This window comes from Nannobrachium achirus, assembly GCF_963921795.1.
Source record: "Nannobrachium achirus genome assembly, chromosome: 6".
Taxonomy (NCBI): Eukaryota; Metazoa; Chordata; class Actinopteri; order Myctophiformes; family Myctophidae; genus Nannobrachium; species Nannobrachium achirus.
The window spans coordinates 20,907,734-20,922,977 of NC_137815.1; the positions used below are offsets into that span (position 1 = coordinate 20,907,734).

At 42.3% G+C, this 15,244-nt stretch overlaps 1 protein-coding gene across 1 annotated transcript in view; it reads left to right on the plus strand.

The window, feature by feature from the left end:
• col7a1 (collagen, type VII, alpha 1) overlaps window positions 1-15,244 on the plus strand; it is a gene marked incomplete at both ends in the record, with an annotated part of 225,733 nt that overhangs the window by 86,287 nt on the left and 124,202 nt on the right. Inside the window, 8 exons of the mRNA XM_080728016.1 lie at window positions 3,390-3,416; window positions 4,290-4,343; window positions 4,536-4,607; window positions 5,772-5,807; window positions 6,371-6,415; window positions 7,593-7,637; window positions 7,790-7,825; window positions 9,028-9,099. Of these exons, the coding sequence (XP_080584142.1) occupies window positions 3,390-3,416; window positions 4,290-4,343; window positions 4,536-4,607; window positions 5,772-5,807; window positions 6,371-6,415; window positions 7,593-7,637; window positions 7,790-7,825; window positions 9,028-9,099 (387 nt within the window). The remainder of the gene's footprint in view (window positions 1-3,389; window positions 3,417-4,289; window positions 4,344-4,535; window positions 4,608-5,771; window positions 5,808-6,370; window positions 6,416-7,592; window positions 7,638-7,789; window positions 7,826-9,027; window positions 9,100-15,244) is intronic.

Consider the following 15,244-nt stretch of genomic DNA (forward strand, 5'->3'; position numbering starts at 1 on the left):
AACATCACGTCACCCGCCGTGGTAACATGCGATCGCATCGATCTCGCTATGAAACATCAGTAGCAGACATGTTTAACTGTGTTTGATTACTAGTTTGTAGCGCTCCTATTCTGCCTGTTTCTTTGGTTAGCAAGTAGCAAGCAACAGGCTAGTCACTGCCACATAACACCAATAACTACGTCATCTGCTTTGCTACTGTTGTGATTGGTCAGGCGGTGAACCAATCGCAGAAGACTTACTCTTTGGCAACGCCCATCCCAGAAACTGCTGTAGTAGGAAGCACTTTCAGACTGAATGATAGAGTGAAACGAAATGTCAATTCAAGCTGAGTGTCAGGCTACCCCCCCAATGCTAATGGACTTCCGGTGACTTGACATTTCAAATGTCAGCGCTTTATGTGTAGATTTAAAGGACTTTTAAGTCCTGGTTTGTGCTAACCGTTCATTTACAGCTCTTCTGCAGATAAAGTTGAGAAGCACTCTATCATTCCATCACCCTAGTGATCGTGCCGTTCAGTCCATTTCCCTGACAACCTCTATCTCCCGATGTTAGCGGATGATAGTGGGAAGGCCTTCATGTTCTGACATTTCTAGCAATCTGAGGCAACATGTTTACTTTATGTCTGCCTATGTTGGAATGTACACGACGACAAGTGTGTCATATCGTCGCTGTCAGTTGGAAACCTTGTATGTCCAGTGGCGTCAGTTCAGAAGAACCTATGTTATGGCAAGATGACTGGTGTCCAGGTCTGGAATTTCGTCATTTTAGGGGCAAGGCCACTTGTCTTGGCCTTTGGTGTTGTCCATCTTTTTGAAGTCACAAAGGCCAAATGCCAGGGCAGGAAGGCCATCAAATAAAACAAGATTTTAGTCCATTGAAAGAATTTGTTTAATTTAAGGGTTAAGGATGATGACCTAATCTGCAGTGAAATAGATTATGGTATTTACAATCTGATCCATGCTCAGCCCTGCACCAATCAAAGTCACTGGATTGGTTTAAAGATGGGGAGTTAAGATTTCAGAATCTCAACAAAAAAAACACAGGTGTCTACATGACAAGAAAGAGACAGCGGTGTCTACTGTCTATATTGACCAGAAAGAGACAGAGGAGAAAGTGGTACAGTCAGCTTGGGCATTAAGGCCACTGTGGCCTCAAGTCATGCCATTGGCACAAGGCCAAACTGAGGGGCAACGGTGGCCATGGCCTCCATGAAATTCCTGCCCTGCTGTTGTCAGTCATGTTGCCATACCTTAGCAACTGGTAAGTAGTAGATAGTATTATTTGACCACAGGTACAAGACTTACAAGTAAACAACCACTGGCGCCTATTCAATAGAGCCAAGGGGAGCAAAGGCTCCCCCTATTTGCCAGTAGGGGGAGCCCGGCTCCCCCTCTCTCCTTTTATTTATTTACGATCATATAATCACAAAATGTGATTAAGAAGAAGAACGTCAGAAATTCGCCTTGTTTGACCCTTTGAAGCACCCATAGCATGGCTAAGATGGCTTCTAAACCAATCACAGCGAATGGGGGGCGGGAGGTATAGGTCTACTGTGTTATATGCCAAGCCTGTGCCTTTAAGGGGGCGGGCTTAGGAGCAGTACGGGATGACGTTGACGCTGTGTTTTGGGACCAGCGCGGAAGTGAATGTTGGGGAGAATATATTAGTGAGAAGTTAAGTTAATACAAGTGGATTAATAGTGAAAACGTGACGTTTATGCTGTATGTTCCTGCCTGGCCCTGGAAGTAATAAATCATCGTTATCTACACAGAAGTAGTATGGACTATTTGAATAAGTTACCACATGACACGAGCCAAGTTATTGCTACAAACAGTGGAAAAGGTAACAACTGGTTTCTCAACCAATCACAGTGACTGTCTGAACCTCGGCTGACAGAGCGCTGCACAACAACAAACAACATGGCATGGCTTTATCTAAATAACAGAATGAAACAGTTGTTTCACAGTGGAATATGCTACCTGGGGTTAACTAAAAGGACATGTGGATGGCACGTTGTGTTGTGTGCCTCCAAGGAACTTTCTTCTGGGCACCTCAATATAAAATTGGATATTTTCTTGTCATTTTCTCAAGGTAAGACATGGCTTTATTTAACTGTTCACTGGAGTTAGCCAGCCTCTCCTCTCCTCCTGTGTGTGTGTGTGTGTGTGTGTGTGTGATGAGATGCTTGCTTGCTTGTAAATATTGGTAGCTGCTGGTTGCAGATCTTTGGTCATGGTTGTGGACTTGTGGTCAGTGTGGTTTTGTTGTGTTGTGTTGTGTGTTGGCTTGTTGGGTGCCCCGCGGACCGCGGTGCGTGTCCGAGCAGTGCTCGACTCATTTTAGACTAATTTTAGACCCATTTAGACCCATTTTAGACCCATTTTAGACGACTTTATAACCGCAAATATCCGATTTTTCGCGGCGCCGCTTTGCGGCGCCAAAAAAAAAAAAAAAAAAAAAAAATCCTGGATTTGTGCTCCCCCTAGTGGAGACAGAGTTAGGCGCCGGTGTAAACAACTGTCTGCCACACTTGAAAAAAAATTGACCGCTGCTGCTAATTAACAATAATACATTGCACCTGTGCTGACCTACTGAACCGGGGAATAAACCATTTGTCAACATAAGTGTTGTGGAGAATATAAAGATGGATGGAATAAAGTCGGACAAGTACTATAGCAGGGTTCCCCAATTAGTTTTCCCCAAGGGCTGAATTATGTCTAGGGTACCAAGCTGAGGGCCACAACATTGCACATTCCCGCTACTCCAGCGACTGCGACAGTTCAGATATCGTCGTTGTCGGGTGAAAATCTTGTGTGTCCAAAACCATTGATTTTGCATTTATCATTTTAAAAATTATTTAAACTAGTTAAAACAGCCGATCTACAAGCACACAACGCCTCACACCGCGAGGCATTGTGTGCTTGTAGATCTGCTGTTTTCACTACTTTTGTGCGATGGCCTTGTATGATTTGCGAAAGAACGTACAAATTTGGAGATACGAGATTTCCACCCGACAACGACGATATACTAGTGTTGTTGCTGCTCTTATACCACCATTATTACTGGGGTTGGTGTGGGCCAGACAGGAGCCCCCCGTGGGCCGCAAATTGGGGAACCCTGTACTATAGTCTAATAAAATAAAAATAACCCGTCTATAAGATCACGATTCAATGGCTAAGCATTATTTCCCGTTGAGCAGCTGTTCCCTCCAGCATTAAATTAACAACCCTGCATCCAAGTCACGATGACATTACTCAAGTCATTTTTTTTTCTTGTTTATTTCTTTATTTTTTGTAAAGTCACTAAACTGTCCCCCTCTTTCTCTCTCGCTCTCTCTCGCTCTCTCTCTCTCTCTCTCTCTATCTTTTCCTCTCCCTTCTCACCTGCAGGGAGACAAGGGCAGCCCAGGCGAGAGGGTGAGTCACGGCCCCGAGGAGCTTGTCCTCTCACGACACACATTTTAACCCATTTAGACCGGGGGGACGCATTATCACCTTAACCATTATTTTGTGCTTTAACTATTGCAAAATAGCAGATATACAAGCTCACAGCGCGGCACGAGTGCCGCGCTGCGAGCTTGTAGATCTGCTATTTTTGAAAAAGCGTGAACACTTGGGCATTGCCGCATGGGCGTGGATGCCTGGCGGCGTCGCCGTTTCGGTTCCCAATCCGGACGACCTTTGTCGCGCGTCGCTCCCCATCTCCCCCCATTTCATGTCAGTCTGCTGTCCTATCAGTAAAGGCATACAATCCCCCCCCAAAAAAATAAATAAATAATTGAGTTACAATTGTTCGCTTTAAAAATACATATATTCAAAGATTTGCACACATTTTCACGACTTTTCAAAAATAGCAGACTTACAAGCTCGTATAAGGCTGCTGTTTTTCACTAGTTAAAGGGCCAGTTCACCTCTGGGACAACCAGATCTTATTTTATTGTTGTTTGGGACACTATCAACACAATCCTGAGTTATTTTTTTGTGTTCAATCTGTGTTTTGAGATATTTTAGTATTTCAGCATGAATGATGATGCATTTTGCATCATATGATGCAGCATGATGACTCATATGATGCAAAATGCATAAAATAACTCGGGATTCTGTTGATCTTGTCGCAAAACAACAATAAAATAAGATCTGGTTGTCCCAGAGGTGAACTGGCCCTTTAAAGCATAAAACAATGGTTCAAGAAATAACGCGTTCCCCGGTCCTTAGTGGCTTAATGTCCTGAGGAACCTGTGAGCAAATAATGATTCTCACCCACAGCCTCTTATCTCTCCGTGCTGACAGGGACCTCCAGGAGTCGGCAGTGGGGCGGCCGTCAAGGGCGAGAAGGGCGACGCTGTAAGCTTTGTCAATCACTGACATGCTGACATGCATGTATTTGCTGATGATGAAGTGTGCGTGTGTGTGCGTGTGTGTGTGTGTGCGTGCGTGTGTGTGTGTGTGTGTGTGTGTTTGTGTGTGTGTGTGTGTGTGTGTGTGTGTGTTGTCATGGCATGCTCTGCATTGAGTCAAGTGCTTTCCCATTATCAGGGTTCTGCAGGAGCGCCGGGAGCTCAAGGCCCCAGGGGGCTCGCAGGACTGCAGGGCATCAAAGGAGACAAGGTAGATGCAGGTTTTCTTTTTAAATGGATGATCTTGGGTATGAAACTATGAATCATCCGCGTGTCAAATTTATTCTAAGGCAGTGGTTCCCGACCTTTTCAGGCCGCGACCCCCAAAATAATCTCATTTTAACTGGGGACCCCCCCCCCCCCCCCCATCCTGACAAGCACTAAGAGTTGAGGAATTACATTTTGCATAACACGGTTCTATTGTGAAAATAGCTGATCTACATGCTCACAACGCCTCGCAAATATATTTGCCAATTTGGCCAATGTTTAAACTTTTGTTGCTATCAATTAAATCTCTTTGAAGGTCCAAGTTGCCATGGTCTCCATAGACTTACATGTAATTCATAGTGCACGGATCATGCACTCCCATGCCTAATCATGCACCTTCAAATGTAAACAAACATGGCTGCCATGTTTGAAAAATGGGGTTGGTATGGGGGTTAAACATGCAATTTCGCGATCACGATCATGCCTAATACATTTTTTGAGGTCCAAAAAACATTTATGAAAGGTTTTCTTCAAAAACTGCCCAAACTCGGGAAACTCGGGGTTGGCACAGGGGGGGGGGGGGGGAGGGGGTACCAATACAAACTCGGGAAACTCGGGGTTGGCACAGGGGGGGGGGGGGTACCAATACAAACTCGGGAAACTCGGGGTTGGCACCAAGCAGGTTAATTTGTCATTTTAGAGGTATTAAAAAGTCCTTAAATTGTCACTTTAGAAACCTGCACATACCCTCTATAAACCTAAACGTGCATATACCCTCTATACTCTTAAACTTTATGTTGCTTTGTTTACAGTTGAGTGAGAAAACAATGTTGCTCATTAAGTTAATCATCTGGGGACCCCCCAAAATAATTTGGGGACCCCCGATCCGCAGGTTAGAACCACTGTTCTACGCGAGGCGGCTAGGAATAAGGGCGGGTGTGTGGTGGTGGTATACTATACATTATTGTTGGTGGTTGTTTTTCAGGGGGAGAGTGGCGAAGGGCTACCCGGACCCGCAGGGAAGGCTGGAGAACCCGGAGACAGGGTATAACACTCTTTTCCTTTTTTTGTTCTAAGGAATTCTTTTCAGTTTGATATCTTAACTAAGTAAAGTGCACATACTGCACGTAACACGCTTTAAAGGTCACAATATGCTTGTGTCTTTTAGGGCCAACGAGGGCCTCCTGGATCAATTGGCGTCAAGGTAAGAAAAAAAGGAACTTAAATTAATATTTTACTAACCTGACTGCGCCAGATGGTGGCAGTAGTGCATACCGCCCTACTTTACCATCTGAGATTGCTCGGGGAGAGTTGATAACACTCGTAAAGTCCCGGGCCGGACGAATCAGCGGCAGCTACGGGCGGGCTCTGAGCGGCTCTGAGCCAATAGAGTCTGACTGCAGACCACGTGGAAACCCAGGAGGCGGATTATGGGTGTAACGTCATGCAGACAGGCCAATATGAGTGGTTGGATTTGGCACTCCCAGACTGCGATAGAGAGATGGCCCCATCCAATCACCTGCTAAAGAATTTGAAAAAATGGCCCGCCCCTTACATCGGGTCTGCTCGAGCAATCCCAGATGGTAAAGCAGAGCAGTATGCAGCCAGGCATACGCACTGCTGCCACCATCTGGCGCAGTCAGGTTAATATTTTACTACTGTACGTCATACTTGGGAGGTGGGGAGGGGGAAGCCACACTCTGATGGCTGAGGGGGTCGATCACATCTTTGATAGTTGACGACCTGTCACTCTCTGCATCCTGACAGGGGGATCGAGGCCAGCCTGGCGAGGCTGGATCACAGGGAGACAGGGTGAGTTATATTGAGCCATAGTCTTTTGAATAAAATGTAATTTAGTTTTTGTCATATTTTAGTCATCTGAAATGTTTTAGTTTTAGCGGACTAAATCTGCAGTTGATTTTGTCGACAAAAAAGTATTTTGGCGGGCCTTGATGGCGTTGTAATGGATGATTTTACACTTGGTTGCATGCTGAAAATAGCTGATCTACAAGCTCGTGTTGTGAGATTGTAGATCTGCTATTTTCAGAACGCAACACCCGAGCGCAAACAAACATAAAATGACTTTTAGTATTACTGGATCTCTTCTCCACCAGTCCCTCCCTAACGTTTTTTGTCTAGTTTTTATTTGTTGATAAAATGTTCAATATATTTAGTCTTAGTTTTAGTCATCGTAGCTTAGTTTTTATTTTGTTTTTATTCATTATTTGTTAGTGTTAGCTCATACCCTGCCAAAAAAGACGTTTTCTATAATAAAAACATCTTTTTAACTATGGACCTCCCTGCCAGACGTCTTCTGGACGTCTTTAAAAAAAAAAAAAAAAAAAAAAAAAAAATTGGACCTCCAACAGTGTACTAGCCATGATCGCGATCGCGAAATTGCATGTTTAACCCCCATACCAACCCCATCTTTCAAACATGGCAGCCATGTTTGTTTACATTTGAAGAAAACATAAGGGCTGCCTTCTCCTGAATGCCTGAACGGATTTCCAAGCGGATTTTTTTGTTTGAAAGCTGTGAAAAGCATGCACATGCATAGTGCATGATCTGTGCACGAATGTGTGCACCAGCGTGCACACTATTTTTTTAACCCTTTGTTGGCGAACCGGCAATATAAGAGGTCCCACTTTAAATATGGCACCGAAGAAGTTAGGAAAGGTAGTCAACGAACATTTTTCGTCATAGTTTTAGTAGACAAAATCAACAATATATTGACCCGATTTAACCAGACAATCTCGTGTGCATGTGCAAGATTGTTATTTTGTCCATCTGCGTAACCTGTTCCTAACAGACCAAAAACACTCTTTGCAGGGGGAGCGGGGACCTGCGGGCGAATCCGGGAACAAAGTGAGTCAAAAATGTCCCTGACTTGAACGATTTTGCTTGAGTTTGACCGCCTCCCCGACATCACATACCTTTTCTCAAACTTGAAATTGTTCTGATATCCAAAATCGTGTCGATTGTCTCTCAGGGGGACTCGGGGAAGCCAGGCCTCGCGGGGACACCTGGGCTGAGGGTGAGTTAAGAAAGGACAGAGACTGGCCTTTGTCCGTAGCTGTTTGGGGGAAACACACTAGGTCTGGCTTTTCTTCTCTATTGTTTAAACATTTGTCGCGCTTGCCTATTATAGATGCATAGCTTATTCCCCCGCTTTCATTTGTCGTCCAGGGTTTGCCGGGGCCCAGCGGACCACCGGGGGAAAAGGTGAGACAGATTCAATCAGACTGTAATCATTGGACAAGCAGCGCGGGTCTATCACAACAGGCCTCAGTCACATAATTTCGGCGCGCCGCGCTGAATGCCTAAACGCGGACGAAATGCAACCACAAACCGTTTTCCCTCTTGTTTCCAGGGGAACGAAGGAGCAAGAGGAGAGCCTGGCAGAAGTGTGAGTTATCACACTTTATCATCTTTAGAGATCTATAATGATATAACCCATTCGGAACGGGTACGCTATATTGTGTATCGTTATTTTACGCGTTAACTATTGAAAAATTGCAGATATACAAGCTCACAGCGCGGCACCGAGTGCCGCGCTGCGAGCTTGTAGATCTGCTATTTTTGAAAAATCGTGAAAATTTGAATTTTGACCCCGATCTTTTGAATCCTTCTAAGGTTTTTTTGAAAACCCTATGTTTCTATGTCAGCAATCTGGCCAGCCATCGTCAAAGAAAAGGTCCTTTTCACTTAAATGGAGCTCAGTTAGTCTGTTCTCGAGAGACTACTATGTCAGTGGTTCTCAAACCTTTTCATTTGAAGGACTCCCAAAATGATATTTATTTGGCCACGGACCCCCATCTCAAAATATCTAGTTCCAGGGACCACCCAGATGCAAATTTTGACTTTTTCAAAAATAGCAGGTCTTTTTTTGTTTTGTTTTGTTTATTGTATTGTATTGTATTGTATTGTATTGTGTTTTGTTTTGTTTTGTTTTTGTCGGTTCTATGGTTGTACTTTGTTCCATGTTATTGTGAAAAATATATAAAAAACAAAATAAACATTGAGTCATAAAAAATAAATAAAAAATAGCAGATCTACAAGCTCGCAGCGCGGCACTCGCGCTGTGAGCCTGTATATCTGCTATTTTTCACTGGTTAAAGCATTCAATAATTTTAGATCCTAAATGGGATAACCTATCGTCCTGTTCCAATCCATTATGACTACCATTCTCTCCACGGCAATCTTGCCGCCGTGATGAATATGATGATGATATATTATTTGACACATGCAGGGGACAGCTCTTGGCGGGAAGAAAGGGGAACAGGTAAGGCCACCAATTTTTCTCTTCAAACAAATTGTACCGTAGTGTGTTAACAGTGGTGTTTGCAGAGTGAGTGCTCTTCACCATGGCCTCCTCATACCCTGCTCTGGTGTGTATAGTCTCTCTGCTTCTCTCATCCCGACAGGGGGAGCGGGGCCCGCCCGGCGCCGATGGACCTCTGGGAGAAAAGGGTGCGCCAGCCCAGAAAGGGGAAAAAGTGAGTTTTTGCCCACAGAGATATGGAGCTATATTTTCCACCATGTCTTATCCCTAAACCTCTGTAGCGATCTACATCGAAACGTTGTGAGCTTGAGGGTCAGCTTTTTGAAACTTAAAAAAAAAAAAAAAAAAATCAAAATAGTAAACAATGGCAAAAGAGACGAAAATAGGGCCCATGATGCCATACAGACTGTGATCTCTGTTTTAACTTGTGCAGTATGGTTTTCTTTTCAACGTGGCCCCAACACAGCTGGTAATTTAACTCTGAGAGTGTGCAGTAAATCCGGAAATAACACTGAGGGCCCAACTGTGTGTTTTCCTAGTTGTTCCCCAATGGTGATCTGTTGTTAGTGTCACTTCTTTGATAGTTTTTCCATTTCAGTTTCAGCGTCATGTACCGGAATCACTGCTCTACGGTGGTCAAATAAAATCCTATTTTAAAAAAAATACACATTTAGGATGCCCCAGACTTAGAACATGCATGAGAGACATGGACATGCACATTGTTTAGTTCCCCGTTAGCATTGAGTTTTTTAATCTCACCAAAAACGTGACATTTCGGCATGTATGCTCTTCATCAGACCCCGCCACACACTCAACATCTGTGCTGTGGAATGGTGCTCAGCAAGTTATTGCACTGATGCTAGTAATGGACTGATGTGTTCACTGCTTTAGTGCTTTTTATCAACGTGATTTACGCTATTTGATTTTGAGCACCCTGTCAGCGCAGATGTTTTCAACCCATTTAGAACGGGTACACATTATTGTCTATCATTATTTTATGCTTTAACTATTGAAAAATAGCAGATATACAAGCTCACAGCGCGGCACCGAGTGCCGCGCTGCGAGCTTGTAGATCTGCTATTTTTTTTTTTTATCGTGAACATTAGAATTTTGACCCGATTCTATAAGTGTCTTTGAATTTGTCTTTTTGAAAAACCTATGTTTCTATGTCAGCAATCTGGCCAGCCGTCGTCAAAGAAAAGGTCCTTTTCACTTAACTGGAGCTCAGTTAGTCTGTTCTTGAGAGACTACCGTGTCAGTGGTTCTCAAACCTTTTCATGTGAAGGACCTCCAAAATGATTTTTATTTGGCCACGGACCCCCATCTCAAAATATTAAGTTCCAGGGACCACCCAGAAGCTAAATTTGAGTTACAAACGTTCGCTTTGAAAATACATATATTCAAAGATTTGCACATATTTTCACGACTTTTTCAAAAATAGCAGATCTACAAGCTCGCAGCGCGGCACTCGGTGCCGCGCTGTGAGCTTGTATATCTGCTATTTTTCACTGGTTAAAGCATTCAATAATTCTAGGCCTAAATGGGTAAAGACAACATTCTTGCATTGATCTCAGCCAGGACAGTTTTTATAGGCTTTCTAGCCCAGGGACATTGGCATGTAGCTGACCCATAGCATATGATTCACATCATTTTAATACTCATCAAAGCATTCAATGACCTCTCATGCCCTGTGGATTGGGGGCATTGTCATTCTGGTATATTCCTTTTTTCTCCCACCTACCAGTAGTGCCTATGGTTTTTGCACCACTGAACTCTTTCGATCGGCATTTACCTTTGCAATGCACCGCAACTAGGGGTGTAACGATACATTTTAATAGCGATACGATACGTATCACGATACATGGTTGACGATATGATACATGGACGATATGGGTTAATTCATGGCGATACGATACGATTCGATTCAATGATTTAAAATCGATATAGTAACTATTTAGCAAAGAAATTAAATCTGTGTGAAATGTGTGAATAGTGCAAGTTTTTTAAGGGGAAAATCTATTATTATGGATATAAATAAGTAAACACTGTGATTCTCTAGCAAATACAGGGACATTATATTTCAACACATATGGACAAACCCACACCTTGACATAAGCATAGAGATTACACACATTTATCGATAGACCAAGAGTAGCTATATGGAATGGAAACGTAATTAGACCCCTCTTTTAAATTTTCCCTCTTAAAATTGCTAAATACAAGGCACAAATACTTAGTTTCCATACAATCAATTGTTTGCACTGCAAAATGATTCGATACCGATTATCTGCATTATAAAACGATACAATAGGTTACAAAGCCAAACGGTACGATATTTTGCTTTTGCATAACGATATAGTAGATCATTGCAAATTAAAATAAAAATTTCTATTCTGTTACTATATCGTTACACCCCTAACCGCAGCTCTACCATAACATCCCTCTCTGTGTAGTCGTTAATGTACTGTCCTTGCTCACAGTCAGATCACATGCTGCGTTGACATTCTCAGTGACCTGAGAGAGAATTGCTCTTCTGTTTCCTTACATATCGCACTAATGCACGAACAGCAGGTCATAGAACGTGCACTCTTTCTCTATGAATTGAGTATAAAAGGACCGCAATGTAAAAAAAAAAGAAGCCATTGTGCTTTCATAGACCTTGTATATCTGAACTGTTCTGTGCTTTGTGAACTGCTAATAAAGTATTCAATCAATCAATCAATCAATCAATCAATCACTTTATATCACAACTGGTGTTGTAGTCGAGTCCACCTAAAGCGAGTCCAAGTCAAGTCCAAGTCATATGGGGTTCGAGTCCGAGTCAAGAGCCCCTGGGAGGGGGGTCGAGTCCGAGTCGAGTCCGAGACCAATGGGAGGCAAGTCCGAGTCGAGTCCGAGACCAATGGTAGGCGAGACCGAGCCGAGTCCAGTTTTCTTTTTTCCAGTTTTCTTTTTCTTTTTCTTTTTTTTTTATAGGTAGGCTGCAGAAAACAATATATATATATATATTTTTTTCCGGACACACACACACACACACACACACACACACACACACACACACACACACACACACACACACACACACACACACACACACACACACACACAAACAATGCAAGAACCCCCCGTTCATGTGCATTCACCTGTCTGGTGTTTCCTACCAATACCTTTCAAATTAATGGCTTGTCTTCAAATTAAATCAATAGGTCTCCCCAAATTACCTTTGGTTGCTGTCAATGCTGTGGTTTAGGTTTGAGGGAGTTTTTTGGAGAGGTAGTTTTTTTCCCATACCAATTTTCTGTCTAAGAACTAGACATTTGAGTTGCTACAATTACATTTTCTCCCAGGCAGAGAACAAGTACTTTAGTGTACAAATAAGACTTGGCATATACTGCAGTACAATATCCCAAATCACAGACGATAATTAGGACTATCCAGTCTAATATCATGATATGGATATAATATTGATGCCCATGCACCAAAAGGCCAAGTGATAACAAAAATAATATTATTTAAAAAATAATTATGTCTACTACTGTAATCTATAACATTTTTAAACATTGCTGTTATAGTTGCATTGAAATAGAGCATGCATGATTTTTGCAAAACGTTTTTCAAACAAACTCTTATCTTAATATTTTATTTTGACTAAAAGCTAAAATAAATAAATAAGGTTTTCCCATTCAAACACATAGCAGTAGTACGTGCCTGTCTGCATTTCATTGTTTAAGGTGAGAAATGTAGGCTACCCTATGTCATTAGTCTGATGCCTTTCAAGTATATACAAGGCAAAACAATACCCCATGTCACTGCTTCAAGTTGTTTTGATTCGTTTTAACCTCTCTACAGGGACTTACAATGTTACACTTCTCTCTGTTGATCAGTGCACTTTAAAACTTTGGGACGAGGCTTGCTTAACGAGTAATAGACTACACCTGGAAATACAAAAAGACGTAAATTCTTAATCCAGCTGTGCAGGTGGATTAAACTACACATGATCACAAAGGCTTGTGTTTGGAAGCTGTTAGGACTTATTTATTTGGGGACACAAGGATATCCTGCAGGTAAGAGGAAAGTGGACTGTTGTGCTGTTGTCTGTTTGGCGAAAAAAATAACTTCTGGGAAGATTAGATGCTTGCTGCTGTGCTGAGCGGGGGGCTCTACGTGTGTGTGTGTGTGTGTGTGTGTGTGTGTGTGTGTGTGTGTGTGTGTGTGTGTGTGTGTGTGTGTGTGTGTGTGTGTGTGTGTGTGTGTGTGTGTGTGTGTGTGTGTGTGTGTGTGTGTGTGTGTGCATGCTACTGTGTGCCTATCAGATGCGTGTCAGAATGCTCCGTTACTTAACAAGGCAGCTCTCTTAATGTTAACGTGAATGCGCTCCTCATATGGATATAACATTTATTCCATTGCATTGTAGTGACTTGACTCGAGTGGACTCGGTGGGGGGCGAGTCCAAGTCAAATTAGACCGAGACCGAGACGAGTCCAAGTCAAATTAAGGGCGAGACCGAGACGAGACCGAGTAGTGAAAATTTGGACTCGAGTCCTGACTCGAGACGAATCATTGACTCGAGTACTACAACACTAATCACAACATTTCTGACCCTTTTGCTGAGGCCTTTATCAGAATGGAAACATTGTTGATTTCGTCGACTAAAACTATGACGACATTTTTTTGTTTTCACTGACGAAAACTAAATAAAAACTAAGCTGTGATGACTAAAACTAAGACTAAATATATTGACAATTTCGTCAACAAAATAAATACTATACTAAAACGAGTCATTTTATGTTTGGTTGCTCTCAGGTGTTGCGACGCGTTGTGAGCTTGTAGATCTGCTATTTTCAGCACTCAACCAAGTGTAAAATCATCATTCAAAGTCATTACGATGCCATCAAGGCCTGCCAAAATACATTTCAGTTGACTAAATCAACTGTAGATTTAGTCGCCTAAAATCTTATGATATTTAGTCGACTAAAAATTAGACTAAAACCAAAACATTTCAGGTGACTAAATTATGACTAAAACTAAATTACATTTTATTCAAAAGACTATGACTAAAACTAAATCAAAATTTGCTGTCAAAAACAACACTGAATGGAAAACACAGATGTCACTCATCACTGTTTCTATTTAAGCACCAGCCAGTGTTTGTGACTGAAGCTCCTGCCATCTGTGCCCCAATAACAAACCCTTTATCACAGTAACTTAGATATTTTTCTCTTGATCCAAAATTGAGGTCAACGGGGCCTGCTCAGCATTTTTATCTCTGTCAGGCAGCGGTAAAGCCCTGGAGTCCAAAACAGTAGGTTTAGTGTCAAACTGTTGCAAACACCATTCGGCTCTCCAGGGCTATAACTCCGCTTGGCAAGAGATATCAATAGTTTTCTAGGTCGTTACTTACTGTACTACAGCTTCATCCACCTGCTAGAGTAGTTTGGCAATGTTGAATTCCAAGGTTGCGGAATATAGTGCGAACACAACGCTTCTAATTAACCCATTTAGGCCTGAACACATTATGACGCAATATTTTATGCTTTAACTATTGACAAATAGCAGATATACAAGCTCACAGCGCGGCACCGAGTGCCGCGCTGCGAGCTTGTAGATCTGCTATTTTAGAAAAATCGTGAAAATTAGAATTTTGACCCGATTCTATAAGTGTCTTTTGAATCCTTCTAAGGTTTTTTGAAAAACCTATGTTTCTATGTCAGCAATCTGGCCAGCCATCGTCAAAGAAAAGGTCATTTTCACTTAACTGGAGCTCAGTTAGTCTGTTCTTGAGAGACTACTATGTCAGTGTTTCTCAAACCTTTTCATGTGAAGGACTCCCAAAATGATATTTATTTGGCCACGGACCCCCATCTCAAAATATTTAGTTCCAGGGACCACCCAGAAGCAAAATTTGAGTTACAAACGTTCGCTTTGAAAATACAGTATATTCAAAGATTTGCACACATTTTCACGACTTTTTCAAAAATAGCAGATCTACAAGCTCGCAGCGCGGCACTCGGTGCCGCGCTGTGAGCTTGTATATCTGCTATTTTTCACTGGTTAAAGCATTCAATAATTCTAGGCCTAAATGGGTTAATGTACGTGTTATGTCAAAGTTATAAATACACACAACTAATGTTTAAATCAATGGCAATCCAAGCCCTGCAGTTGTCAAAAGAATAATGCATTCTGTGGTGGCAATTTGTAGGAGTCGTATGCCTCTGCTTTGTGCATTCTGCTTTTTGATGTATGCGCAGTAGACCCATGAGATTGTACTGTAACAACACTTTAACATACATAACAGTCGTCACAGATGGAAACAACAGAACACAGACTGAGCCATTTAGAATCCCTCGGTGCAGGCTTCA